The sequence below is a fragment of the Phocoena phocoena genome, chromosome 2, assembly GCF_963924675.1.
Source record: "Phocoena phocoena chromosome 2, mPhoPho1.1, whole genome shotgun sequence".
NCBI lineage: Eukaryota > Metazoa > Chordata > Mammalia > Artiodactyla > Phocoenidae > Phocoena > Phocoena phocoena.
In genome coordinates, this window is record NC_089220.1 from 84,956,617 (window position 1) to 84,980,362 (window position 23,746).

The window sequence follows — 23,746 nt, forward strand, 5'->3', positions numbered from 1 at the left end:
CTTTAAGCACTTTACAGGAATTATTTTATTTAATACTCAGAGCAACCCTGTGAGGTTGGAACTGTTTTCATCCCATATTTTAGAGGAGGGAAACTAAGATTCAAAGAGGGTAAGCAGTTTGCTCTAGGTCACACAGCTAGCACGTGTCTGTATTGGGACTCCAACCCAAGAAGTCTGACTGCAGAGCTCTTACTCTAAAGTGGCACGAGGTGGAGGGAGACCAGACTTGCTGCTTATTTTTAAAAGCTGCTTTTCCCCTAAGCTGTTCACCTGCTCTTCGAATGAAAAGAGCCAATTTACGGGCAGCTCAGTCTATGCCAGGGACCCTTCTGCCCCTAGGTTCTGGGGTCTGTCTCTTCTGAGTGGCCCTTTGGCATTTGACGTCTGTGGTAGGGGACTGTGGGAGCTGCACTGACTTTACCTTGAAGAGGCTGAGCTGGCCTCCTTCTCCCCCTCCAGAAGCAAGTTGATGAATGATCTCTGTTGCTGGATACCCTGTGCAGTCTGCCTCCGGGGAATTCCACTCATGCCTGCCTCGGCCAGGGAAAGCCAGGTTTCTTCTTGTTGGAGGTGGGACTGGGGCTGGATGTGGGACGGGCCGGAAAGGCCTGGGCTGCTGCTCTGTGCGTGCTGAGTCCTGTGTCCCTGCTCTGGGGAGTGTGGAGCCCTGGTCCCTCTCTTCCCCATCCGCCCCAGACCCCAGGCCTGGCGCCTTTAAGGGTGTGTGCTTCTGTTTATGGGCAGGTCCCAGCCTGGCGTTTGTGCCTTGGGGGTCATTATCCTTCCAGGTGGTGTACGGAAGCTTCCCTGCTGTCACCTCTAGTAGGTTTCCTGAGTGTGTTTGGCTTGGGCCAGTCCTGGGCAGTGCCCTGATCCACTTCCTGACCTTTTGATTTCCTAGAACTTGGAGTTCTCTCTTTGCAAATGGCGCTTTTCTGGGTGTTGTAGTTTTGCTCTGTGCTAGAGCTCCCTGATGTGCTTCTGCGGTATCTGGGGGCCACCAAAGTCTGTGTGAGCAAAGCAGGCTCTTTCCCTCCCCTCTGTCTCCCTTCTCTTCCTATCTGGTGATCCCAACCCCACCGCCCATCCCCCACTCTCTAGTTCCTACTTCGCTTGTTGCTCTAGGAGCAGTTCAGGTATCCTAGAAACAAGAAGAGAAACAAAGCTCAGAAAATTCTCCCAGAGGCCTAGAGGCAAATATCAAACCAAAACAAAGTTTTCTGAAAGGAAATGAAACAGCTCTGGGAGGGTGGGGTGGAGAAGGATGTGTGTCAGGCAGAGGTGGGTTGAAGTCTCTGGGTAGAGACCCCTTGGTTTTAGCACCTCGTGCATTTCTTCTCCAGAGCTCTCCCTTTGCTGTTGTTTTCCCACAGGAAGCCCACCCTCACCTGTCACATTTTAAGCCCCCTGCCCTAGGAGGCCAAGCTGGTCCCCAGATAGCTTTGAGGCACTCAGTTTAGTTGAACACCCATAATTGACTTGGGCCCCTTCCCTGGCTGGCTCGGTAGAGGGTTCAGGGCCTTTAGAGCCCAGCACAGCCCCTGTTGCCACTGTGGAGTCAGTGAGTTTGGAGAATGGGTTTCTCTTGACCCCTAATGCCAGGGTGCAGGGCCTGGCCTGAGTGCAGACCCCCTGTGCAGAGCAGCTACTGGCGTGAGAGGTGCCCTATGCAGCAGCCAAGAGGAGACCTCTTGGTGGTTTAAGCAGGGAGGAGGAGGGGAAACCCAGCTCTCCTGAGAAGGCCCTCCATTTACTCAGCGCATATTGGAATTTATGCTGAGATCCAGCTCCAAAGCTTTGGACTGCACGTGAAAGCACAGAGTCTCCTCCTGGACTGTGTTCTAGTGACATCTGAGCTGAAGGAACATACAGCTCCCTTCTTCCTCTCTGTGGTAAACACTGTGTGGGGGGTTGCCAGGGAGTGTGTGGAGTGGTGGAGAGACCGGGTGGACCTAAGGGAAGAGGATGCTTGGACTTGGTGCCCTGATGGCTGTGAATCACATGCAAGCGTTACTCACAGGCGCCAGTCCCCTCAGTGCCTTTTCTCCTGGTTTCCCTACAGAGCTCATACCTAAAACTGGGGCCCTGTAGTTCTTCCCAAAACAGCTTGTTCATTGATAATAGTCATTCATTTGTTCGGCAGATACGTGTTGAAAATATACTTTGGACCAGGCACTGTTCCAGCCGCAGAATATATATATATACAGCAGTGAATAAGACAGTGTCATTGCCTCTGTGGGGTTTAAGGAGGGGCAGGCAGACAGTAAGCATGTGAACAAATAAATGAGCAAGGTAATATCAGAGAGTGGTAAGTGTTCTGAAGAAATAAACTGGGGTGATGGAAAAGGAGAGTAAGTGAATACCTGGGAGTGGGGTGGGGTGGGGCTACTTGGAGACTGGCTGGTCAGGGCTCAGTGGGAGGTAACAGTTGAGCTGGTGTCTGAGTGACAAAGAGGAATCTATGTGTGAAGATCTGTACTTCCAGGTGGAGGAGACCTCAACTACAGAGGTCCCAAAGAAAGGAGGAAGCAATTCACTTGTTTGAGTAGCTAAACAGCAGCCATGGTGGCTAGACCATAGTGAGTGAGAGGAAGGAGGCTCAGACACTGCTTTTGGACCTGGCTTGTGAGTCTTGCAGCTCACAGACATCCACCTGTTGTCCCAGAAGGGAATATGTTTAGAGTCCTCTGGACAGAGAGAGGTGTACTGGTAGCTCTACACCAGTGACCACATTATTCACTGGGTTATTACTGCCAAGTCTTTTCTCATGCCTTTGATGGGGGGGGAGGGGTGTGTGTGTCTCGTAGAGCATCTCAGAAACAGAGATGCCAGGGGGTCTCATGGGCTGGCCTAAGAGGGTTACTTATTTGGAAGGCATTGGGTTCCATGTGGGTCCTGAAGAGGACCACAACCAAGGATGCCCTAGGAAACGTCCTAGACTCATTATCTCTTAGGATAATTAAAGCTAAAAGATTTCCCCTTTGGGAGTGAATCGGGAGGGACAGTTTGTAATTCCAACCTGGAGGAGGACCCTAATGAGTCACTAGTATCCTACAAGTCCTATATGGATACCGTAGTTGGGGTTCCTGTTGCAACTGCTGAACCCCTGGTTAACCCTTTCCTTGTTATTGGTGCCCTTCAAGAAGATGGCTAGGAGCACCCTGCTGGTTACTTTGCATATTATTTTTTTCAGTTCTCACAACAATTCTGAGACTTAGATACTATTTATTATTCCTGCTTTATAGATGAGGAAACTGAGGTTCAGAGAAGTTAAGGAATATGCCCAAGATCACACAGTATGTTAGCAGACAGGTCTGCCTGACCCGTTTTCTTATTCTTTCTATCATCACAGTGCCCTCGAGCATCAGTGAGTCCTAGAAGTCTAAGGTTGGACAGAACTGTGGACCTGCCGTGGGGCCTGCTACTCAGGAGTTTCCTTAGGAGTTAGGGCTTTGAGATCTGGTAGCTAATGACTTGAAGATTTATTCACAAATATTTATTGAGTGCCAATTTTCTAGGCCTTTGCGATGTAACAGTGAACAAAATAAACAAACACTACTGTCACAGAGCTGGCAGTCTTAGTGATGAATATAGATCGTCTTCCCTCCCCAAAAGTAAATTATATGGAATATTATAAATTGATGTGTGCTTTGGAAAAAGTATAAGCAAGAAGCAGTGAAAGGGGATGGGAATGTGGGGGTGTGGGGTTATAATGTTAAGTAGGGGTACAGGGTAATGTATGAGCAAGGCTTGAAGGACCTTTAGTGTGCCTCTCTGAGTCACCTTCTGACTTTTCTTGGTCTGAAAGAGGAAATTCTAAGGTGCAGGGTCCCTGCTCAGACCTTCTGTGTCCTGCTCCCTGTGTGTGTTTCTGCATTCTTTGCTCATCCCAGGGTTCATTTGTTTCTGCCTTCTGGAGGATGGAGAGTCATAGGAGGTGGATCCTGTGGGAATGCTGGGCTCTTGGTGATGGCAGCAGGCCTGGACCTGTCCAGGGACGGGGGCTATCGAGGGCTTGGCCTTTCCTGGTTCAGAGAAGTTCCTGGGCAGTGGGCCCAGCACCTGGTACGGTTGCTCCACCACATGACTCCCGGGCTGAGGCCCCGAGGGATTGAGGCCTCACTGCTTCCCTATGAGAGTGAGCAGACTCCCTGTGCCTGTACCCTGGGGTTCTGAATTACGGGACTCAGCCGGTTGGGCCAGCCCAGCCCTATCATATGGAGGATTGCAGCCAGTACTGCTGCAAGGGCACGTGCCAGTGACTGCCTGCTGTGCTGGCCAGGGTCAAGGGATGTGGAGACCAAGGGCCAAAGATTGGTGCAAACCGCACCCCACCCTTCCCTCCCTAGCAGACTGGAAACTTGCTCAAAGGTCAGAGAAGACTGAGGAGGCTCCCACATCAGTGCTTTTTTTTTTTTTTTTTTTTTTTTGCGGTACGCGGGCCTCTCACTGTTGTGGCCTCTCCCGTTGCGGAGCACAGGCTCTGGACGCGCAGGCTCAGCGGCCATGGCTCACAGGCCCAGCTGCTCCGCGGCATGTGGGATCTTCCCAGACCGGGGCACGAACCCGTGTCCCCGGCATTGGCAGGCGGACTCTCAACCACTGCGCCACCAGGGAAGCCCCACATCAGTGTTTTTGAGGTCTCTTCTCTTGGGAGGACCTCAGCAAGCTGGGCACAGGGGGACCTTGGAGGTCTTTGCCAAGTTCTGCCTTCACCATCTGCGTTATTATCCTCACAAGTGGAGCTGTGACCGAGGGTTGGTCTCTTTTTTTTCCTCTTTCTCTGTGTTGGAAGGTTTCCAACTTTGAATAATTAGAAGTAAAAATTTCAGCTTGCCCTACCTGTGTGTGTTTCCCTCCTCTGCTTAACTCTCCCATGACACACATGAGAATTTCCAGGCTACACTGGGGGGTGGGGGTTGGGAGGTGTTAGAGAAGGGAGAGGTTGCCTCATAGCTAGTCATCCTGTCTGCATTGTCTTTTTACACACACGTGCTGCTCTCCCTCCTTCTTCTGCCATGGAGTCCAACCTAGGGGAGACAGGAAACAGAGGATGCTATGGCCCAGCAAGACTCAGAATTTATGTGCGGTGACTTGGGGAGTGTTCTCAGCCGCCCTTGAAAGGCCACCATGCTGCTTCGGGTTTAAAGGAACCCTCATCACCTACTTTTTCTGGATTTGGAATGTGGCTGTCAGAATCTGCATCAGTTCATTTCAAGTCAGATCAGCTCTGAGCTGAACCCCTCTGCTGTGGTTTATCTGGAGCTGATCCGAAAGCTAGGTAACCCAGCACCATTCAGACTGGAGGCCATCACCAGAGAGGATGAGCCCGCAGAGGACCGCCTCAGCCGGGCGGCACAGATACCAAGAAAACGTCAGCTCTCCCGAAAACTTGGTGGGCTTTGCGTGATGGTGGCAGGCCTGGGGGTTATCATTTTTCACACACTGAATAAAATATTAAAATCTAAATATCTAGATCTATGAACTTTGAACTATAATTCTATAATTTTCATGTGCCCTGTTATGACTTCCAAAGATTCTGTAGCCAGAATCCTTTTTCCCTCCAAGCGCCCCAGTCTTCTCTGCCTCTTCTCAGAGGCTCCTGCCCTGGTGCTCTGTGCGTTAGGCCAGTGTGCTTTCTATGTTTGTCTCTCCTTTTCAGCTTCAGTTTTCTCTCCTTTCTCCCACTCACTCCACTCTGCTTTTCTGAGAGCACAGCTTCTGGAATCCTGACTCTCTTTTGCTTTAGCTGAGAGGCCTTGAATAAGACCTCTGAACTCGTTTCTCCACACTGAAGTGGGGCTGATTGTACCAGCAATCACAAGCTTGTGGTAAGGATTAGCTAAGACCAGACCTCTAAGGTGCTTAGCAGAGTGCCTGCTACACAGAAAGTGCTGGATCAATGGTAACTCTTATTATTGGGCCCACTGTGTGAAGAGCAGTAGACCGGTTATAAAAGGAAGTGAAGGCCTTCGTGCTTAGAGTTCGTTGAAACTCTCGCGTGGTGCTTTTTAACTTAGCCAGGAGGTGTCACTTCCATTCTCTTTCTGTGCTTCTGTGGTGCTGTCCTAGTCACTTGAGGTAGTTTCTCCCTCAGCATTTCCCCCATCCCTTCCTTGCTACCTTCCAAGCTTATCATCTCCTAAGTGGATGAAGATGTAGATATTTTCTTTCCCCAGGCTTAACCCAGTTCTCCTTCCTTGGCTGCCTTCCCAGAACTTTAAAGGAAGCCTCCTTTAGAGTTTTTACCATTACTGAGATCCTAACAGGACTCACCTCCGTTTTTCTGAAGGAAAAACCTGACACAGTCCCTGAGCACCTTGTTCCTCACCGCCAGGAGTCCCTTTTGGCTTCCTGTCCATGCTCCAGGGGGAGTAATAGTAAGATTTGCCGTTTGTTTGGCTCCCACTCTGTGTCCAAAAAAAATTATTTGATCTTCACAGAAGTCCTGAGAGCTTGATCCTAGTGGCTCCTTTTTAACAGATAATGAAATAGGCTTGTGACTTACCCAGGGTCACAAAGTTGTACATGGCAGAACAAGGACTCAAACCCTGGTCTCTGACTCAGAAGCTCACAGTGTCCCCACTGTCCCACACTGCGTCTGAGGATTTGGAGATCCTCGGTGCTACCTTCCATAGAAGACAGGTGGGGCATGCAGTAGGGAGGAGAGCTGGGCCTACGGATACCCAAGTAGACCAAGCTAGTGGACCAAGGGAGGCATTCATCCATTCAATAAACGGTTCTTGAACAACTGTGATGGGCCAGACTCTGCTAGGCACAGGAGACAAAACAGTGAGCAAAACCGGGCACAGTTCCCACCCTCATGGAAGACACAGGCTGGTGGGGGAGGCAATCAACAATAAATATCCTACTGTATAGCACAGGGAACTATATTCAACATCCTGTGATAAACCATAATGGAAAAGAATATGAAAGAGAATGTATATATATGTATAATGAGTCATTTTACTGTACAACAGAAACTAAACACAACACTGTAAATCAAGTACACTTCAATAAAATACATTTTAAAATTAAAAAATTGTAAAATTGCAGTTGTGATAAATGTCACAAAAGATTGATACAACTGTGTTGTGAGAGCATATACTGAGGCCATCTGACCTGAGATCTGAAAAAGAACTACGTGTTAACTAGTTGGAAAAGGGAGAGAAGAATGCTCTAGACAAGAGAAGGCGCTCTAGCAAAGGTCTGGAGTCAGAGGAGCATAGCAAGCTAAAGGGAGTGAAAGGATGTGGTTGGAGCACGGTGCAGGGTGAGGCTGGAGGGTGGGCAGGGGCCACACGACCCAGGGCCTTCATGGTACTTAAGGGGTTGGGTCTTAGAAGCTCCCCAGGGATGTTCAGCAAGGGGTGACACAGATCAGAGTTGCGCGTGTTTGATGTAAAGAGGCCTGGATGCTGGAAGAGCTATGAGTCCTGGCTCTGCTCTTTATAGGAGCCTAGGTTTCCTCACCTCAAAATTTTGGAGGGTTGGACCAGGTGATCTTTAAAGTCACCTAGCATAGTGCGTTTAATTCCTTCCATCCTTCCTTCCGACTCTAAGGTTTTATGAATCTTACCTGTTTTGGAGGAAGTAGGCCCCCTGTATCCTGGACTGCCCCTCACAGAAGCTGGACAAGTGTGCTTGTGTGTGTGTGTTTGGGGATGGGGGAGGGAGATTGATGGGGTACAGAGTTTCCAAAGCCATCTGATCTGGGTCATATTTTTAAAAACCCTCCTGACATGGCATTCTAGAAGGGAAGTGGGAGACTGGAAGTTGGTATAAAGAGAGAAGGAGAAAGGAAACAAAGATTAGGAGAAGGAGAGAGAAGAAGAAAGAAAACAGTGAGGAGGGATTTGGGGGAGGGGACTAGAGGAAAAGATGATGTGACTCAGGGATTCCAAGGCTGTCCATCAGCCTGGCAGTTCTGGGCAGAGCTGGTGTCCCTCCGAGATCCCAGTGTCCCCAGTGATTACCTGTGGCATTTGCATATGGAAGTGGTTTATTGAGCCTGAGATGCTGAGCCCTCACTAGCGGCTTGTACCTGCCTTCGTTTCAAGTTTCTGGCAAGCGGTGGGTTTCAGATGTGGGGTCTGCAGTGCCTTCCCACTAAACCAGCCTGAGTCTGGAGGACGTAGCCCTCTCATCCTTCTCTCCCCATCCCCTTACCTGGTGTAGCAGGCTCCACGTTTGCTCCTGTCAGCTAGTTACAGTTCTGATGAAGCGATGAGGCAGAAGGGCTGTGGGCCCCTGGGCATGCTGATAGCCAGGGAGCCTGAGGGAGAACACTGCTGTCCATAGCTTCCTGCTTCTTGCCCCCAAGTCCTACCACCTGGCCTCCCCTCTGGAGCTGCCTCTGGAAAGTTAGTCTGAGCCTGATCCCATCCAGACTCACCTTCTGGCTGCAGAGGGTGCTCCCAGCCTTCTCCCATTGTCTTCTGGCAGTCTGGAGGGTCTCAGGCTCTCTCTGCCCCTCCCGCTAGTCGTACCGAGCCTCCTAGCGGTTCTGGTCCCCTGCCTCCCGCCCGCTCCATCACCTGACGCGTAGAGGGTGTGTGTGGGGGCTGGGGGGGGGGGGTTGGCTCCTGCCAAGTACACAGGTGGGCACACACATGAGAGGCCTCACTCCTTGGAGCTCAAATACTTGACACACGTGTGGCTCCATGTCGCACTGGCTGTATGTATACCTGTGGCCTGCTTTGCCCAAATCACGTGAGTTCTTCCCTCCTGCCCCCCTTCCTGGGCTGTGCAAGGATTGTGGGAAGGCCTGGGTCCCTGCTGCCCTTTGCGGCAGAGATGGCGCTGGTGCTTAGGGACCTGGTGGGGTTAGGCTTGCAGAGAGTCCTTTCACCCTCGTGAGGCTGCAGAGATGGGTCCTTACTGGTGGGAAAGGAAGTGGGAAGAGCAAATTGCCAGAAGAAAGCGGTCAGTTGCCCTCAGTGGCAAGTGGAGCCCCCTTGAGCTGGCTCGCCCCAGCTCCCTGGCCTGGGGGCCTGGAGCTCCGGGGGGAGCTGTGGTTTGGTGCTGAAGTCACTTGTCTCACTCATCTCCCCAGGTGTGTGGTCGTGCTGTTCAATCCCCGGAAACACAAACAGCACCACATCCTCAACAGTTCCAGGTAAATGGGTCTGGGCCCTCAGGGGGCATCTCCTGGAGTCTGTGAGAAGGGCACTGTCTAGGTCTCTGTGGCTCTGGGGACTGAGACTGGGCCCCAGGGCCAGCTAGGGAAATGTCACACGTGCCGTTGCTGTCTGCCGGTCTTGCCTTTTGAGGGAACTGTGAGGGAGCCGGGCTTAGGCAGGGCTGCCAGTGCCTCTTTGAGCCTGCCTCATTTCTTGCAGGAAGACCATCACTGCCCTTGCCTTCTCCCCTGATGGCAAGTACTTGGTCACTGGAGAGGTGAGTGTGGAAGGGGGGCCGCAGTACTCTGAAGAGGGTGGGTGGCCTGGCCTCAGCAGAGAGCTACAGTCCTGGGCCTGGTTAGGGCTGCTGCCGCTCTGGCTTCCTGAACGGATGCCAAATCCCGGTTTTGGCTGCACCTTAAACCAATGGTGCTGAAGCCTTAGTGGGCGTCAGAATCAGCTGGAGGGCTTGTTAAAGTGCACATTGCTGGGCCTGCTCCCAGAGTTTCTGGTTCTATAGGTTTGGGAGGGGGGACCCCAAAATTTGCATTTCTAGCAAGTTCCCAGATCATGCTGATTCTGCTGGTTTGGGAAGCACACTTTGAAAACCACTGCCGTAAGATATTCCTTGTGCCTGGGGGCCCCCTGCTGGGCGCATGAGGGACACCTCTCCCTTCTCAGTCTCTTACAGGGAGGCATAGGCGTGGGTGGTGGTGATTCTCAACCCTGGGTGCCCATCAGGATCCCTCTAGGAGCTTTGAACAAACACAGAGGCGCAGACCCTCACCCGGAGATACTGAACCAAATCTGGGGGTGTTTTCTCTCAGATAATCGTTGTTGTCCTGAGATATTTATCATGTTTCCTCTACACCTTTGCCCTGTGTAGCACTCTGCTTTGGGCCGGGGGCTCATTAGAGAGACTGTGCCCGGTAGCTGGAGAGGTAGGCCCCACCCTGAAAGGCTAGGGGAGGCTGTGTGCCTCTGGCCCTCACTTCCAGTTCTTGCCTCCCTGCAGAGTGGGCACATGCCTGCCGTGCGGGTTTGGGACGTGGCCGAGCATAGCCAGGTGGCGGAGCTGCAGGAGCATAAGTATGGCGTGGCTTGTGTGGCCTTCTCGCCTAGTGCCAAGTACATTGTCTCTGTGGGCTACCAACATGACATGATCGTCAACGTCTGGGCCTGGAAGGTGAGTGGGCCGGGTGGGCCGGCCTCGCAGCCTCATGGGGGTCCAAGGGCCAGTTGGGGACCTGAACCCCTTCATTCCACCCTGCTGATCTCAGTTTTATTCTAGAAAATGACCTGAAGCAGAAAAAAGCAACTGTGTAGCCAAGCGTGTTGGTAGAAAGAGGCTAGCTTTGTGCCTCCGAGGACCTCCAGAGGCAATGAATCTCTTCAACTCCTCTGGAAAAGGATTCTCCTTCCTCCCCTCTTTTTCTGACCAGTAAATCCTGGAAAGAAACATTTTTTAAAGTACAAATCCTATCTAACCCTCCTTCATCCTCTGAGCCTCTTTCATCTTAGCTCCAAGAGGCAGAACTTCGATTCTTCCTTTGGCTTTCCTTCCAGAAAAACATTGTGGTGGCCTCCAATAAGGTGTCCAGTCGGGTCACTGCGGTGTCCTTCTCTGAAGATTGTAGCTACTTTGTCACTGCTGGCAACCGGCACATCAAATTCTGGTACCTTGATGACAGTAAGACCTCAAAGGTGAGGTGCTCAGGCTGGAAGTAGCCCCCAGGGCCAGGGTCTACTCAGCCCACCCCAGGAGACTGCTCCCCTTGGGCCCCTCTGCTTTCTCCACAGCCATCCAGAAGTTCTGGATGAGCCAGATGCTGTCTGGGCCGAGGGGTAGTCTCAGAGGGCAAGGGAGCCTTGCTACGCCTCCTCCCTCCCTCTCCCCAGGGCTTGGTTTCCAGGGCGCCCCGGGGCGATGGGTGGGCGACAGTGTCGCATCTCCACAGGTGAATGCCACCGTGCCCCTGCTGGGCCGCTCCGGGCTGCTGGGGGAGCTGCGGAACAACCTGTTCACCGACGTGGCCTGTGGCCGAGGCAGGAAGGCAGACAGCACCTTCTGCATCACGTCCTCAGGGCTGCTGTGCGAGTTCAGTGATCGGAGGCTCTTGGATAAGTGGGTGGAGCTGAGAGTAAGTATCTCTGTCCCAGTGGGTGGGGTGGGTGGGGCTGCCCGCGTCTCAGCTCAGGGGAGGACTGTCCGTACAGGGGCTGGGCCCTGCATGGAAGAGGGGACCCCAGGAGGAAGAGGCTTGAGGGAGCCAGAGCTTGGCCCAGTTCCAGCCCAAGCAGATCTGTGTAACTGCCTGCTCCCTGCTCTTTCTGTCTTTCTTTCCCTGCTTTCCTCTTCTGCTCAGAACACAGACAGCTTCACAGTAAGTGGTGCTAGACTCTCCTCTCTTTCTCATGCTGTTCCTTTCTCTTTGCTGGGCTTTTCCTATTTTGTCCTCTTTGCCAAAACCTCTAGTGCCTTAGAAGGCTCCCGGACTCCCATCCCCCATGTGCACGTGGCTGTGAGCCCTCTGCCGCCAGCTGCTGGAGGGCGGGGCGTCTCTAGATAACAGCTGAGGGGCTTGGGCCAGAGCAGCTGGGCTGCTTTCCCCTCGCCCCCTGCCTTGGCTGGTGTCTCCTCTTGGCAGGTGACTGTTGAGGAGGGTTTGAGTGGGTGGCCATGCTGACTTGAGCCCCTCTGCCTGCAGACCACCGTGGCCCACTGCATCTCTGTGAGCCAGGACTACATCTTCTGTGGCTGCGCTGATGGCACCGTGCGCCTCTTCAACCCCTCTAACCTGCACTTCCTCAGCACCCTGCCCCGGCCTCATGCCCTGGGGACAGACATTGCCAGTGTCACAGAGGCCAGGTGAGCTGTGTGGGCCCCCTGCCTCCATTTCAGAGCCTTACTCCACACCCAGCCTTCCTTGCCTGTGCTTCAGAGAATAAGATGAAGGGTGTATCGATACCCCCAAAGATTACAGGAACATCTCTGCACACACACAAATGTGGCTTTATTGGTACACGGCGCACTGTGGGGGACCATGGAGTGTCTCAGTATGTAGGCGTTAGGAGGGGCTTAGTGTCAGATTTGGGCTTGTGTTAGATGATTTTAGGATTGGTTCCAGGGACTGAAGTTTTGCTCTGGTTGGGTGCCGTGAGGAAGTGGGGTCAGTTCTACAATTGGACATTTAATTTCATTTGAAAGGTGGAAGGAAAGGTATGGAGCTAAAGCTGTAATTGGTAAAGAAGTTGCAGTCAGTCCTGAAAGATGGAAAACGGTGATGTTTGGTCATTTTTGTGGTTTGTACAGTGATCTTCTTTTTATCTGTCTCAGACACCGCTACAGAGTGGTCTTGTTTTTGTTTCACTCCGTCATGACCACAGAGTTACCTTGTCTCATGTTGGTGTTCTTTGACCTCGTTTGTGTTCATCAGGAGAGCACCATGGCCCAGCAGCTAGTGCTGGATCAGCTCCGAGCTGAGAGCTGTCAGAGGCAGCTTTTTCCTCTCAAGCAGCTGCTTCCAAACCTGCGGGTCTGGAGAGGGCTCCCGTGCTCTGCTCCTTCCTTTGTGGGTGGGCTTCTGTTTTCATTCCCCTCAATCCCTCATTTCGTCAGCTCCTCACTCACCAGTTTGCTCTGTCCTCTTCCCTACAGTCGCCTCTTCTCTGGAGTGGCGAATGCCAGGTATCCAGACACCATTGCCTTGACCTTTGATCCTACTAATCAGTGGCTGTCTTGTGTATACAACGACCACAGCATTTACGTTTGGGATGTGAGGGACCCCAAGAAAGTGGGCAAGGTGTACTCGGCTCTGTATCATTCCTCCTGCGTCTGGAGTGTGGAGGTAGGTGGGCTGACTCGAGACTGACCTGGTTTGCCGGGACACCATTGTGAGGACAGAAAGTGGGGATCCCCAGGTAGAACGTTATGTTCCCGCTGCCTCCTCACTTCTCCAGCAACATCCCTGTGTGTCCACATACCTTCAGATGGGTCCTGAGGGTTGAGCTTGAATTTTCGTGCTTATATGTCTCAGGCTTCTTCCAGTGTGTCCCCGTCCATCCTTAGCTTTGCCTTGTCCTGGGCTGGGTGATCTTGGACGAGTTACTGAACTTGACCGAGCCTCATTTCCTCCGTGGTGAAATGATGTACCTGATTCATCTAATTGTTTTAAGCATTAAGTGAAATAATGTGAGTGGGAAACATAGAAGAGTTCCTGGTACATGGGAGATGCTTGGTTAATGTACTTTCCCGCAGTGATCTGAAGAGTATCTAATAGTTACGGCTTGCTTACCATAGGACAGACAGTGGGCTAAGCCTTGGCCAACATCAGCTCTTAATGTCATTCCCTTCCATCTCCGTGGGCAGGCGAGGGACTGCTCCCTAATTGGAGCTCTGACTTTGTTCCCTCTGCCCCTTCAGGTCTACCCCGAAGTGAAGGACAGTAACCAGGCCTGCCTGCCCCCCAGTTCCTTTATCACCTGTTCCTCTGACAACACTATCCGCCTGTGGAACACAGAGAGCTCTGGGGTGCATGGCTCCACCCTGCACCGAAACATCCTCAGCAATGTGAGCCACGGGGCCCCCACCCCATGCCTAGCACCCACGTCCCTTCGCCCTCACACCGCCTTCTCGGGAACTGGGTCCCCAGACCCTGATCTTCCGGCTCTTATTTGGCCGGCCCCTGCGAGCCAAGGCTTTGTCTTGTCCAGCATTCCTCTCCCCTTGCTTCTGTACTGGGTCAGGCCTGCCTTATCCACTTCTCCTGACCTGCTCCACTAGGACCTCATTAAGATCATCTATGTGGATGGGAACACTCAGGCCCTGCTGGACACTGAGCTGCCCGGGGGAGACAAAGCTGATGGGTCCCTGATGGATCCCCGAGTGGGCATTCGCTCTGTGTGTATCAGCCCCAACGGACAGCATCTCGCTTCAGGGGACCGTGTGGGCACACTCAGGTAATGCCAGGTCTGGAATGGGTACTGCCTGCCTCTCATGGTCTGGGCTGGGGGAGTTAGTCCCCAGGGATAGAGCTTTGGAAAAGTTTGGCTCTAAAAGATTGGGGAAAAGATATTCATATACAAGGGAAGGATAATTATAGTGAAGAAGCCCAGCAGAAACCATCCTAATCAAGTAATCAGGCTTAACATCCTCATATCAACATCACAAAGTCCATAATGGTGCACTAAGAAGGACATAGCATTTTTTTCTGTGGTATTCTTGCCAAAAATGCAGAAAACTCAGTCCTGTCATGAGAAAATGACAGACCAACTCAAATTGAGGTACGTATGACAGAGCATCAGTACTCTTCCAAAGTGTCAAGGTTATGAAAGGTAAGCAAAGACTGAAGAACTGTTACAGACAGGAGACTGAAGAGAAGTAACAACTCGGTGCAGTTTGGGCTCTGGGTGGGATCCTGGATCCAGAAAAAGGATGTGGCAAAACTGGTGAAATTCAAATAAAGCCTTTACGTTCATAGTATTATACCAACGTAAGTTTCCTGGTTCTGGCAACCGGACTGTTGTTACGTAAGGCGTTAACGTTAGGGAAAGCTGGGTAAGGGAAATATGGAAACCCTCTGTACTCATTGCAACTTTTCTCTAACCTGAAAGTTCAAAAATAAAAAATAAGCTTTCAAAAAGGTCAGGGGAGAGGACGTAGCAGAGGAAGCAGAGTGAGTCTCTCCTCCTGCAGCCTGGCAGTGACCCCCTCCCTCCTCTCCTCATCTTTGCAGGGTGCATGAACTGCAGTCCCTAAATGAGATGCTGAAGGTGGAGGCCCATGATTCAGAAATTCTGTGCCTGGAGTACTCTAAGCCAGACACAGGTAAAGTGGATGCCTGGTACCCAGCCCAGAATGGCACAGGGCTCCTCCAATCCTGCCAGTGCCACTTACATCTATCCTGGCTGTTGGATGTGGGACTGAAAACCCTTTGACTCATTTGGTGTCATTGCAGGTTTAGAGGAGGACAGCTCTATCCCTTCTCTGTGGTTCTCTTGGCTTAGGGATATGGGGCTCAGTTCCTTTTTGCTGGACCCAGATAGGGGCCTGCTCTGGGCACTCGTGGGCTGATGGAGTTCTTCCAATCCCAGGTCTGAAGCTCCTAGCATCAGCAAGCCGGGACCGGCTGATCCATGTGTTGGATGCTGGACGGGAGTACAGCCTACAGCAGACGTTGGACGAGCACTCATCCTCCATCACAGCTGTCAAGTTTGCAGGTAGGGGGCAGGGCAATTGAGATACATTCTTCCGCCTACTACCGATATCTCCCCTGCCCCCCCCCCCCCACTGCCACCTGCGTCCTGCCTCCGTGAGAAGGGTATGCCCGTCACAGTGGCATGTGGGACAGCAGCTGGCCGGCCCGGGGCTGGATGGGAAGACAGGTGGAATATAGACTCTTAGTCCAGGGGACCCTGAGCAACCAGGTTGGCTGAGAATGGGGGGAAAGGAAGGCCTAGGTTTGGAGGGAAGCATCCTGATTTAATTGGTTGTCTCAGCCTTATAGAGTAGCTCCATAGAGGGAATGTGGGGAGGGAAGCAGAGGGAAGGCTGGCCTGCTTGTGGTGAGAGCAGTGGGAATAGCTAGGCCCCCTTCCTCCATAGCCAGCGATGGGCAAGTCCGCATGATAAGCTGTGGAGCAGACAAGAGCATCTACTTCCGCACTGCACAGAAGGTGAGGTTACTGGGTGTCCCTGAATGGGGCAATGGGTTTGTGGGTGGGGCGTGGGGTTGCTACGATTCCCCTACCTGAGGTTACGAGAGGTGAAGGGCGGCAAAAGCAAGGCTCTCTGGGTCTGGTGAGGCATTTGGGCGTGGGGTCTGCCCTCATGCTCCACCCCTGCAGTCTGGAGATGGAGTACAGTTTACACGGACACACCACGTGGTACGGAAGACGACCCTCTATGACATGGATGTGGAGCCCAGCTGGAAGTACACAGCCATCGGCTGCCAGGATCGAAATATTCGGTGGGCATCCCTTTCTCAGACCATCTGACCACATTCCTTCATGCCCGAGGGGGTCAGCTCTAGGCAGCTCAGCCCTCTGTCTATCTTTTTGTCCAGGACTTTGTGCCCCCTTGAGCCTACAGAATGAGCACTTTGCCTCACCCAAGAGGTGGTAGCCCCTTTGGTGTTGGGGAGTGGCTTCCAGAGAGAACAGAGCTGCGGGTGAATGCTGGCTTTGCTGCCACCCAAGTGACCGTGACCTCCTCCTCATGTGAATGAGTGTGTTTCTCCGCAGGATCTTTAACATCAGCAGCGGGAAGCAGAAGAAGCTGTTTAAAGGGTCGCAGGGTGAGGATGGCACTCTGATTAAGGTAAGGGCCCAGTAGGATGGGCGTTGGGCTAGAGAACGGGAGAACGGGGTGCTGGGTGGAGAGGGACTGGTGCTTCCTGTCCTCGTCCAGCTGTATGTCCCACTCCTCAGGTGCAGACAGACCCCTCAGGGATCTACATTGCTACCAGCTGTTCCGACAAGAACCTTTCCATTTTTGACTTCTCCTCAGGCGAGTGTGTGGCTACCATGTTTGGCCACTCAGGTGAGTGTAGCCCTGATACTCTCCCCCTGGAACGTACCTCTTTCTTCCTTTAGTTTCCTGGGTCCCAGCAGAACTGTCTGTCCCTCCCCTCTAGCTAACTCCCTGTGTGTTGGGACAGACACTTGGCTGGGACTTCAGGGGGGCTCATAGGCCGTATTCTTTGTTCTTCACAGAGATTGTCACTGGCATGAAATTTAGTAACGACTGCAAACATCTCATCTCTGTGTCAGGGGACAGGTGAGCAGAAGCCAGCTTCCCTGAGACATAGATTCTTCCTCTGTGCCACAAACACAACCTGTCCCTCCCCTCTCTTCGACTCAGTGATGTCTTGGGAAGTAGGGCTGAACAGGGATATTGGCTGGGCCTCACCTGGCACTGGAGGGTGGCTCTGGTCTCCTTGCCAGCCTGTGGAGAAAGGGGTACTAGCGGTGTCACCACCCACAGAGACCTACCTACCTACCCCTCCCTCACCCACCTCTGTGGCCCTCCCCCAGCTGCATATTTGTGTGGCGCCTGAGCTCTGAGATGACCATCGGCATGAGGCAGCGTCTGGCCGAGCTGCGGCAGCACCAGCGGGGGGGCAAGCAGCAAGGACCGTCCTCTCCCCAAAGGGCTGCTGGGCCCAACCGGTGAGAACAGAGTGTGGGGGATGGACAAGCGGTGGGTGAGCATCCAGACTGCTCGCTGTGGTGGCACGGCTCCCCCTCCTCGCTCTGGACCCGCCATTCGGAAACTCTGTATCTCCCAATACCTGTTTCTCACACGAACGCTCAAGATGTTGGCCTCTTCCCCTATTGAGTCTCCCCTCCCCCTGACCTTCCTTGTCTTGGACTCAGGCACGAGGCCCCATCGATGCTATCTCCTGGACTAGCTCTCTCATCAGACAGTGACAAGGAGGGAGAAGACGAGGGCACTGAAGAAGAAGAACTTCCAGCTCTGCCCGTCCTTGCCAAGGGTACCAAGAAAGAGCCAGGTCTGTGGAAGTCTGATGTGGGCCAGACAGGCGCCAGTTGGTGCAGTGGCTAGATGTGCCCTTTCGGGGGCTGCGGGGGTGAGAGCAGTGTGAGCTGAGGAAACTGGAGCATTGTCATAGCCTCGTAGGGCGTGGGCTGCTGTGGGACCAGCGCTGCACGGTGGGTGGGCGCGAAACTCTCTCTGACTGCCGGTCTCTGTCTAGCCTCGGTGCCCAGCGCGGCCCTGCCCCGAAGCCTGTCCCACTGGGAGATGAGTCGGGTGAGTCACCGTCGTTAAAATGTCCTTGCAAGGTTACCAGAAGTGAAGGACAGTGAAAGCAGGGCTCTCTGCACCTGGGGAGGCATTTGGGCATGGGATCTGCCCACGTGCTCCACCCCTTGTGTCCAAGGAAGGGGAGCTCGAGCCTCTGCGCTGGTTCCAGGTGAGGGGTGACGAAGTCCAGGTATTTCCTCCCTGTGGCCTGCAAGGATTAGTCACCACTAGGGGAAGTACTCTGCTTGTTCAGCCTCCTGGGGGCCTGGGAGTAAACAAAGAACATGTTGAGGTGGGGAGTAGAAAAGGGGTCTAAGCCGAATGGTTACAAGGAAATTGCAAGAAAGTCAAAGGGCCAAAGAACTGAAATCTGGAGAAACTGTAGTTCTAAAGACCCAGGTGAAGAGAGAAGCTCAGAACTTCCAGAAGAGTTAGAGGGAAAAGGCCTTAAGAGGACCAGTAGCTGAGTGGCAACTTCAGGGTGGCCGGGAGGAGGATGAAGGCTTGCAGAGGCTGCCCAGCCTTCCGTTGTCCCGCGTCAGGGTTTCAAGCTCCAGCACCTTTCATTGTCAGCAGCAGTTTCATGGGATGATGGTGGTGTGGTGTCTGGTGCCTTCTGACCAGGCCATGTGTCTCAGGTTTGTCCTTGGTGCTGTGAATGGACTTGGGGCTGTCCTCAGAGTGGGGGCCTCTTAGAGACTCCCAGCTCTGAGGTGTCCATGACACCGGTGAGGACGAAGACCAGAAGGTCCTCTAGGACAGGACAGAGAGTGAAGCTGAGAGCCTGAACTCTGGAGCCAGACTACCTGAGCTGTAACCTGCAGGCAGACTGTCTGTGGGACTTGGACAAGTTACTTAAGGCCTCTGTGCTTCAGTTTTCCCATCTGTACATGTGAGGCGAATGGTAGTACCTCCTTCATAAGGTGGTTGTGAGGATTAAATGAACTAATACGTGTAAAGTGCCTGGCACACAGTAGGTGACGTGTGAGTGTTTGCTAAGACTGTTGTGTGATTGTTACTGTTATTCCTCTCCTACCCCCTCCCCACACCAGGCACAGGAGACAGAGGAGTTCCTGGATCCAGCTCCTGCAGCCAACCAAGGACCCAGAAGAAGGGGGCGCTGGGCTCAGCCAGGCGTGGAGCTGAGTGTTCGCTCCATGCTGGACCTGCGGCAGCTGGAGGCGCTGGCCCCAACTCCTCGGGGCCCTAGCCAGGACTCTCTGGCTGTGAGCCCTTCAGGTCCTGGGAAGCATGGTCGGCAGGCCCCTGAGACCTCACATGCTAGCCAGGTGAGCCCGCTTTCTCCCAGCGAACTAGAGATCTCCAGGCAGCTTTAGCCAGCCTTGTGCCAGCAGCTGGGGCCTGAGCATTGGTCCAGCTGTGCTTGCTCTGCCTCTGTGGGACATGGATAACCTGAGCTGCAAAGTCAGGTGGGGCTGGCTAGGCTGTGCGGTACGGTGCTTGGGGTGCAGAAGCAAAGGGTAGCCTTTGTCCTGGGCTGGGTTCCTTGGAGGGCTCATGATATGAAGTGGTGGCTGGAGGTTGGCAGCCCAGAGTGCTAATGTAGTTCTTCCAGAAGCTCAAGAACACTAGTTGGAACCCAGCCTGGCTTTTCGGTGTCTGTCCTCAGAGTCGGAGCTTCCCCCGGAATTGGTGCCCACTGGATCCTTGCCCACCTCCACCTCCTCTCCCAGACCCTCACTCACGTCAGCAACCCCAGTGATGTTTCCAGAATGTTTGTTTCCCTTTGTGTGTTTCCAGAATGAAAAGCGCCCCCGGCCTCAGGCTTCCCAACCCTGTTCCTGCCCCCACATTATCCGATTGTTGTCCCAAGATGAAGGGGTCTTTGCCCAAGAACTGGAGCCTGCACCCATCGAAGACGGTATTGTCTACCCGGAGCCGAGTGACAGCCCCACCCTGGATACCAGGCAAGGGTCCTGCAGACTTCTGGGGCCATGCACCACCCGCCTCTTCTTCCCTTCCCTCCGAGGGTTCTGTATTTGGGTGGGGGGCTGGCCCCAGGCACTCAGAGCTTGCCCACCACTGCCTCATCCCCAGTCCTGCTCACGGGTGGGGCAGAAGGAAGGCAGAGATCCAGTGGGGCTGCTGCTCACCATTGCTCACTGCCTCCTCTTTCCCCTCTTGGCCTTTCTGGCAGTGAGTTCCAGGTGCAGGCACCAGCCCGAGGGACCCTGGGAAGAGTGTACGCCGGCAGCAGGGGCTCAGAGAAGCACAGCCCTGACAGTGCCTGCTCCGTGGACTTCAGCAGCAGTCGCCTTTCCAGCCCTGAGCATCCCAATGAAGGTGGGGCTGCAGCCCTGAAGGAGGGCCGGGACCACGCGGGTCAGTGGACTGAGGTGGGAGTGGAGGCTCTGGCGACAGAGGGTTGCAGCGTGATGCTTCTCTCCCCCTCCCCCACAACCAGACTCCGAGAGCACAGAGCCCCTGAGTGTGGATGGCATTTCCTCAGACCTTGAAGAGCCAGCCGAGGGTGATGAGGAAGAGGAGGAAGAGGAGGGAGGCACTGGCCCCTACGGGGTGCAGGAAGGCAGCCCCCATACCCCGGACCAGGAGCAGTTTCTAAAACAGCACTTTGAGACTCTGGCCAATGGGGCTGCTCCAGGTGTGGTCACATTGGTCACCGCAATCTACCCTTCTTTCCCCTTGCCCCGCTGAGGGTCCAAGGGCAGGCCATGCCCGGGGACTGCTTTCTAGGGGAGGCAGAGTCTGGGCAGGAGCTTGCTTCAGTCCCTGATTTCTGTCACTCTGGCAGGGGGCCCAGTCCGGGTACCAGAGCGGACAGAGTCTCGGAGCATCTCCTCACGATTCCTGTTGCAAGCGCAGAGCCCCGTACTCAGGTACTGTCCCCACAGCAGCTCACTTTCCTACAAGGAGCTCTAGCTCTCCTAACCTCGCAGTGCTCCCAATAGGGTTAGCCCTGCGCCTGGGGCAGCCTGCAGCCCTCTTCTCTCCAAGGCTCTGTCTTCCATGCCCAGCAGCATTGTGCACTCCAAGTTTGGGGACAGCTGTCCTGGCTGGCTTTGTGCCCACCCTTCTCTCCTAGTGCCTCGTTAGTGCTGTGAGAGCTTCTCCCCGTCTTGGCAGGGAGAAGCCCTGAGCCTCCTCTGGGCCTTCTTCCACATTTCCTCCCTAGGGAACCATCCCCATCTTCCTCAAGGCTGGCAATGACATCGAGGCCAGCCCAGGTGCCGCAGGCTTCTGGCGAGCAGCTGAGAGTCAGTGGTGCCAATCCTCCAGGAGCACCCCCGGAGGCGGGGCCTTCCCTCGGGAACCCTGGCCCCCAGCAGGCAGCCCCTGTGCTGTTGCCACGACGCCGTCTCAACCGGGACAGTAGCTGGGCCCCCAAGAGAGTGGCCACAGCCAGCGCCTCAGGTGGACTCCAGAAAGCCCAGTCGGTGCAGAGTCTGGTGCCACAGGGTGAGGAGCCTGGGGGGCTCAGCTCTAGGTGTGGGGAGCGTGGAGCCCATGGGCATGCTAGAGGAAAGTGGCCTCACGTGGCCCTGATGTGTCACTGTGCTTGCCAGTGGGAGCCCCTTAGTGGGTATGTGCAGGGCACAGCAGCTCCTGGAGAGTTGAGCCTTAGCACCCGGGACGCCGTCCTCACCACCTGACCTGTGTATGTCTCTGTCTTCCCTGCAGATGAGGCCCCTCCACCAGGCCCGTTGCTCTTACAGGAGATGGAGGCCCAGGGGCGCCTGTGTTCCCTGCCCCAAGCTGACAGCCGTCTGTCTCAGCCCCACTCCTACCGGAACCCCACCACCAGTTCCATGGCCAAGATATCCCGCAGCATCTCTGTTGGGGAGAACCTGGGCCTGGCTGCCGAACCTCAAGCTCCTGCCCCCATCCGAGTCTCGCCACTCAGCAAGCTGGCCCTGCCCAGCCGGGCTCACCTGGTCCTGGATATCCCAAAGCCACTGCCTGATCGCCCTACCCTGGCCACATTCTCACCTGCTACCAAGGGCCAGGCCCCTGGTGAGGCAGAACAGCCTGGCCCCCCAGCGGGCCTGGCGAAGGCTCACAGTACATCTGAGAGACGGGCCTGTTTGGGGGAGGGTGCCACTCCCAAGCCTAGGACCGAGGGCCAGGCTCAGCCTGGGCCCAACAGTCCCCGTGCCCAGCAGCTGCCGGTCAGCATCCTCCTCCGAGGCCCTGAGAGCCTGCAGTCCCCACCCCCTGAGAAGACTCCCAGCCCTGTGGAACGCACCAGGCCGGGGGCGGCCCAGAGCCGGGACTCAGGTGTGCACAGCTCCCAGCTCTCATCGCCTGCCCCGTCCTCTCTCTCCCGTGTCTGTTGGCCAGTCTCTGGCTCAATCCCATTTCTGTGCATCCAGCCTCTGGTGTATTTCATCCTGTCTGCTCCTGTTTCGGTCCATTAAGTCACACCCCTGATGGTGAGACACTCCTGCCGACCTTCATGATCTCCCTGTGACCCACTTGCCCCTTCAGTGCCTTCCGGCCCCTGGGACTGGAGCTGGAGCTGGCCCTTTCCTCTGGACCTTGTTTCCTGGGTGGTGTTGGGAGGGTGTCGGGAAGGAAGGAGGCAAGAGGAAGGGACTGAGGGCGTGCGATGCTGGGTGGGGTGGGGGTAGGCCTCTCTTCCTCTGAGTGACCCCTGGGTGGGGAGGCCTGAACGAGCAGCTTTGCTGGGTCTTACTGAGCTGTCTGTCCCTCCCAGAACCAGCCGTGAGCCTGGAGCAGTGCGAACAGCTTGTGGCAGAGCTCCAGGGCAGTGTGCGCCAGGCCGTGCAGCTCTACCACTTGGTACGTGTTGGGTACCCCCTGGCGGGAAGACAGAGCAGGTCAGGAGTGCTAGCTGAGTATCTGGAACATAATGATAAGGCTCTTACACCGATGGGTGGGTGGAGCAACTAGGAACATTCTGAGTAGGTGAGTGGGTTAGAAGCCAGGCCAGGCCTCGTGAACTGAGCACGTATGGGTCATTTCTGGCTAACAGCTGGAGACATCCTCAGACAGGAGGGTGAGGTGTAGAGAGCCCACATGTCTTAGTTTGCTTAGGACCATGCAGCTTATGCCTGTTGTCCAAGTATAATTATTAATAGTACCCCTTTTCATATTCAAAACTGACTTGGCCACCCTAAACATAGGGGACAATCCAGCAGGGGCCAAGATTTGAAAGAGGAGTTGCTAACAAGATGTAGATGGTGCCAGATCTGACAGTCACCCCCAGGGTCTGCCTCCGTCCCCTAGCCTCTGGTCATACTTGCTGGTCTTGGAGTGTGCAACTCCCAGCCACACCTAGCAGGGCATGCAGTCCCTTCTTTGGGGCAGGCTGGACACCGGCAGGGCCCCTCCCTTTTCTACATCCATTGACAGTCCCCTCCACTGTTCCTCCACCTCACTTCCGGGGTCCTGTTGCAGGTGGCCAGCTGCAAGACACCCTCAGCAGAGCAAAGTCGCATCACCCAGCTCCTCAGAAACACCTTCTCCTCCGTGCGGCAGGAGCTAGAGGCCCTGGCCGGGGCCGTGTTGTCCAGCCCAGGCGGGAGCCCTGGGGCTGCGGGCGCCGAGCAGACACAGGCCCTGCTGGAGCAATACTCAGAGCTGCTGCTTCGAGCCGTGGAGCGGCGCATGGAACGCAGACTCTGAGTTCCAGAAGCCTGTCCCAAGTGAATGCTCCCTCGATTCCAAACTGCAGCCCCTCCTCCACTCACCAAAACCTGTGGGGTTGCTTGGAGTGGATAGCAGGGATCAGTGCTCAGAGGGGAAGCAGCTTTCCCAGCTGTTCCTCATGGGGTCCCTGTATTTATTAATTTATTTCCCTGACTGTTGCCTCACTTTCTTGGAACTCCTGCCTCCACAGCCCCTCCAGTGGCTC

At 54.4% G+C, this 23,746-nt stretch overlaps 1 protein-coding gene across 3 annotated transcripts in view; it reads left to right on the forward strand.

The window, feature by feature from the left end:
- MAPKBP1 (mitogen-activated protein kinase binding protein 1) overlaps window positions 1–23,517 on the forward strand; it is a 49,074-nt gene extending 25,557 nt beyond the window's left edge. Inside the window, exons 3-31 of one of the 3 annotated variants that reach the window (XM_065870940.1) lie at window positions 9,056–9,118; window positions 9,342–9,399; window positions 10,138–10,308; window positions 10,689–10,826; window positions 11,081–11,263; window positions 11,489–11,506; window positions 11,831–11,991; window positions 12,781–12,970; window positions 13,546–13,692; window positions 13,906–14,081; window positions 14,858–14,949; window positions 15,216–15,341; window positions 15,727–15,797; window positions 15,969–16,090; window positions 16,365–16,440; window positions 16,551–16,662; window positions 16,836–16,899; window positions 17,157–17,291; window positions 17,499–17,635; window positions 17,840–17,895; window positions 18,942–19,178; window positions 19,651–19,817; window positions 20,048–20,193; window positions 20,315–20,512; window positions 20,663–20,747; window positions 21,044–21,357; window positions 21,550–22,146; window positions 22,586–22,671; window positions 23,290–23,517. In XM_065870940.1, coding sequence (XP_065727012.1) covers window positions 9,056–9,118; window positions 9,342–9,399; window positions 10,138–10,308; window positions 10,689–10,826; window positions 11,081–11,263; window positions 11,489–11,506; window positions 11,831–11,991; window positions 12,781–12,970; window positions 13,546–13,692; window positions 13,906–14,081; window positions 14,858–14,949; window positions 15,216–15,341; window positions 15,727–15,797; window positions 15,969–16,090; window positions 16,365–16,440; window positions 16,551–16,662; window positions 16,836–16,899; window positions 17,157–17,291; window positions 17,499–17,635; window positions 17,840–17,895; window positions 18,942–19,178; window positions 19,651–19,817; window positions 20,048–20,193; window positions 20,315–20,512; window positions 20,663–20,747; window positions 21,044–21,357; window positions 21,550–22,146; window positions 22,586–22,671; window positions 23,290–23,517 — 4,354 coding nt within the window. The remainder of the gene's footprint in view (window positions 1–9,055; window positions 9,119–9,341; window positions 9,400–10,137; window positions 10,309–10,688; window positions 10,827–11,080; window positions 11,264–11,488; window positions 11,507–11,830; window positions 11,992–12,780; window positions 12,971–13,545; window positions 13,693–13,905; window positions 14,082–14,857; window positions 14,950–15,215; window positions 15,342–15,726; window positions 15,798–15,968; window positions 16,091–16,364; window positions 16,441–16,550; window positions 16,663–16,835; window positions 16,900–17,156; window positions 17,292–17,498; window positions 17,636–17,839; window positions 17,896–18,941; window positions 19,179–19,650; window positions 19,818–20,047; window positions 20,194–20,314; window positions 20,513–20,662; window positions 20,748–21,043; window positions 21,358–21,549; window positions 22,147–22,585; window positions 22,672–23,289) is intronic. The other 2 variants (XM_065870941.1, XM_065870942.1) reach the window with 2 other exon arrangements.
- Window positions 23,518–23,746: the final 229 nt, after the last annotated feature.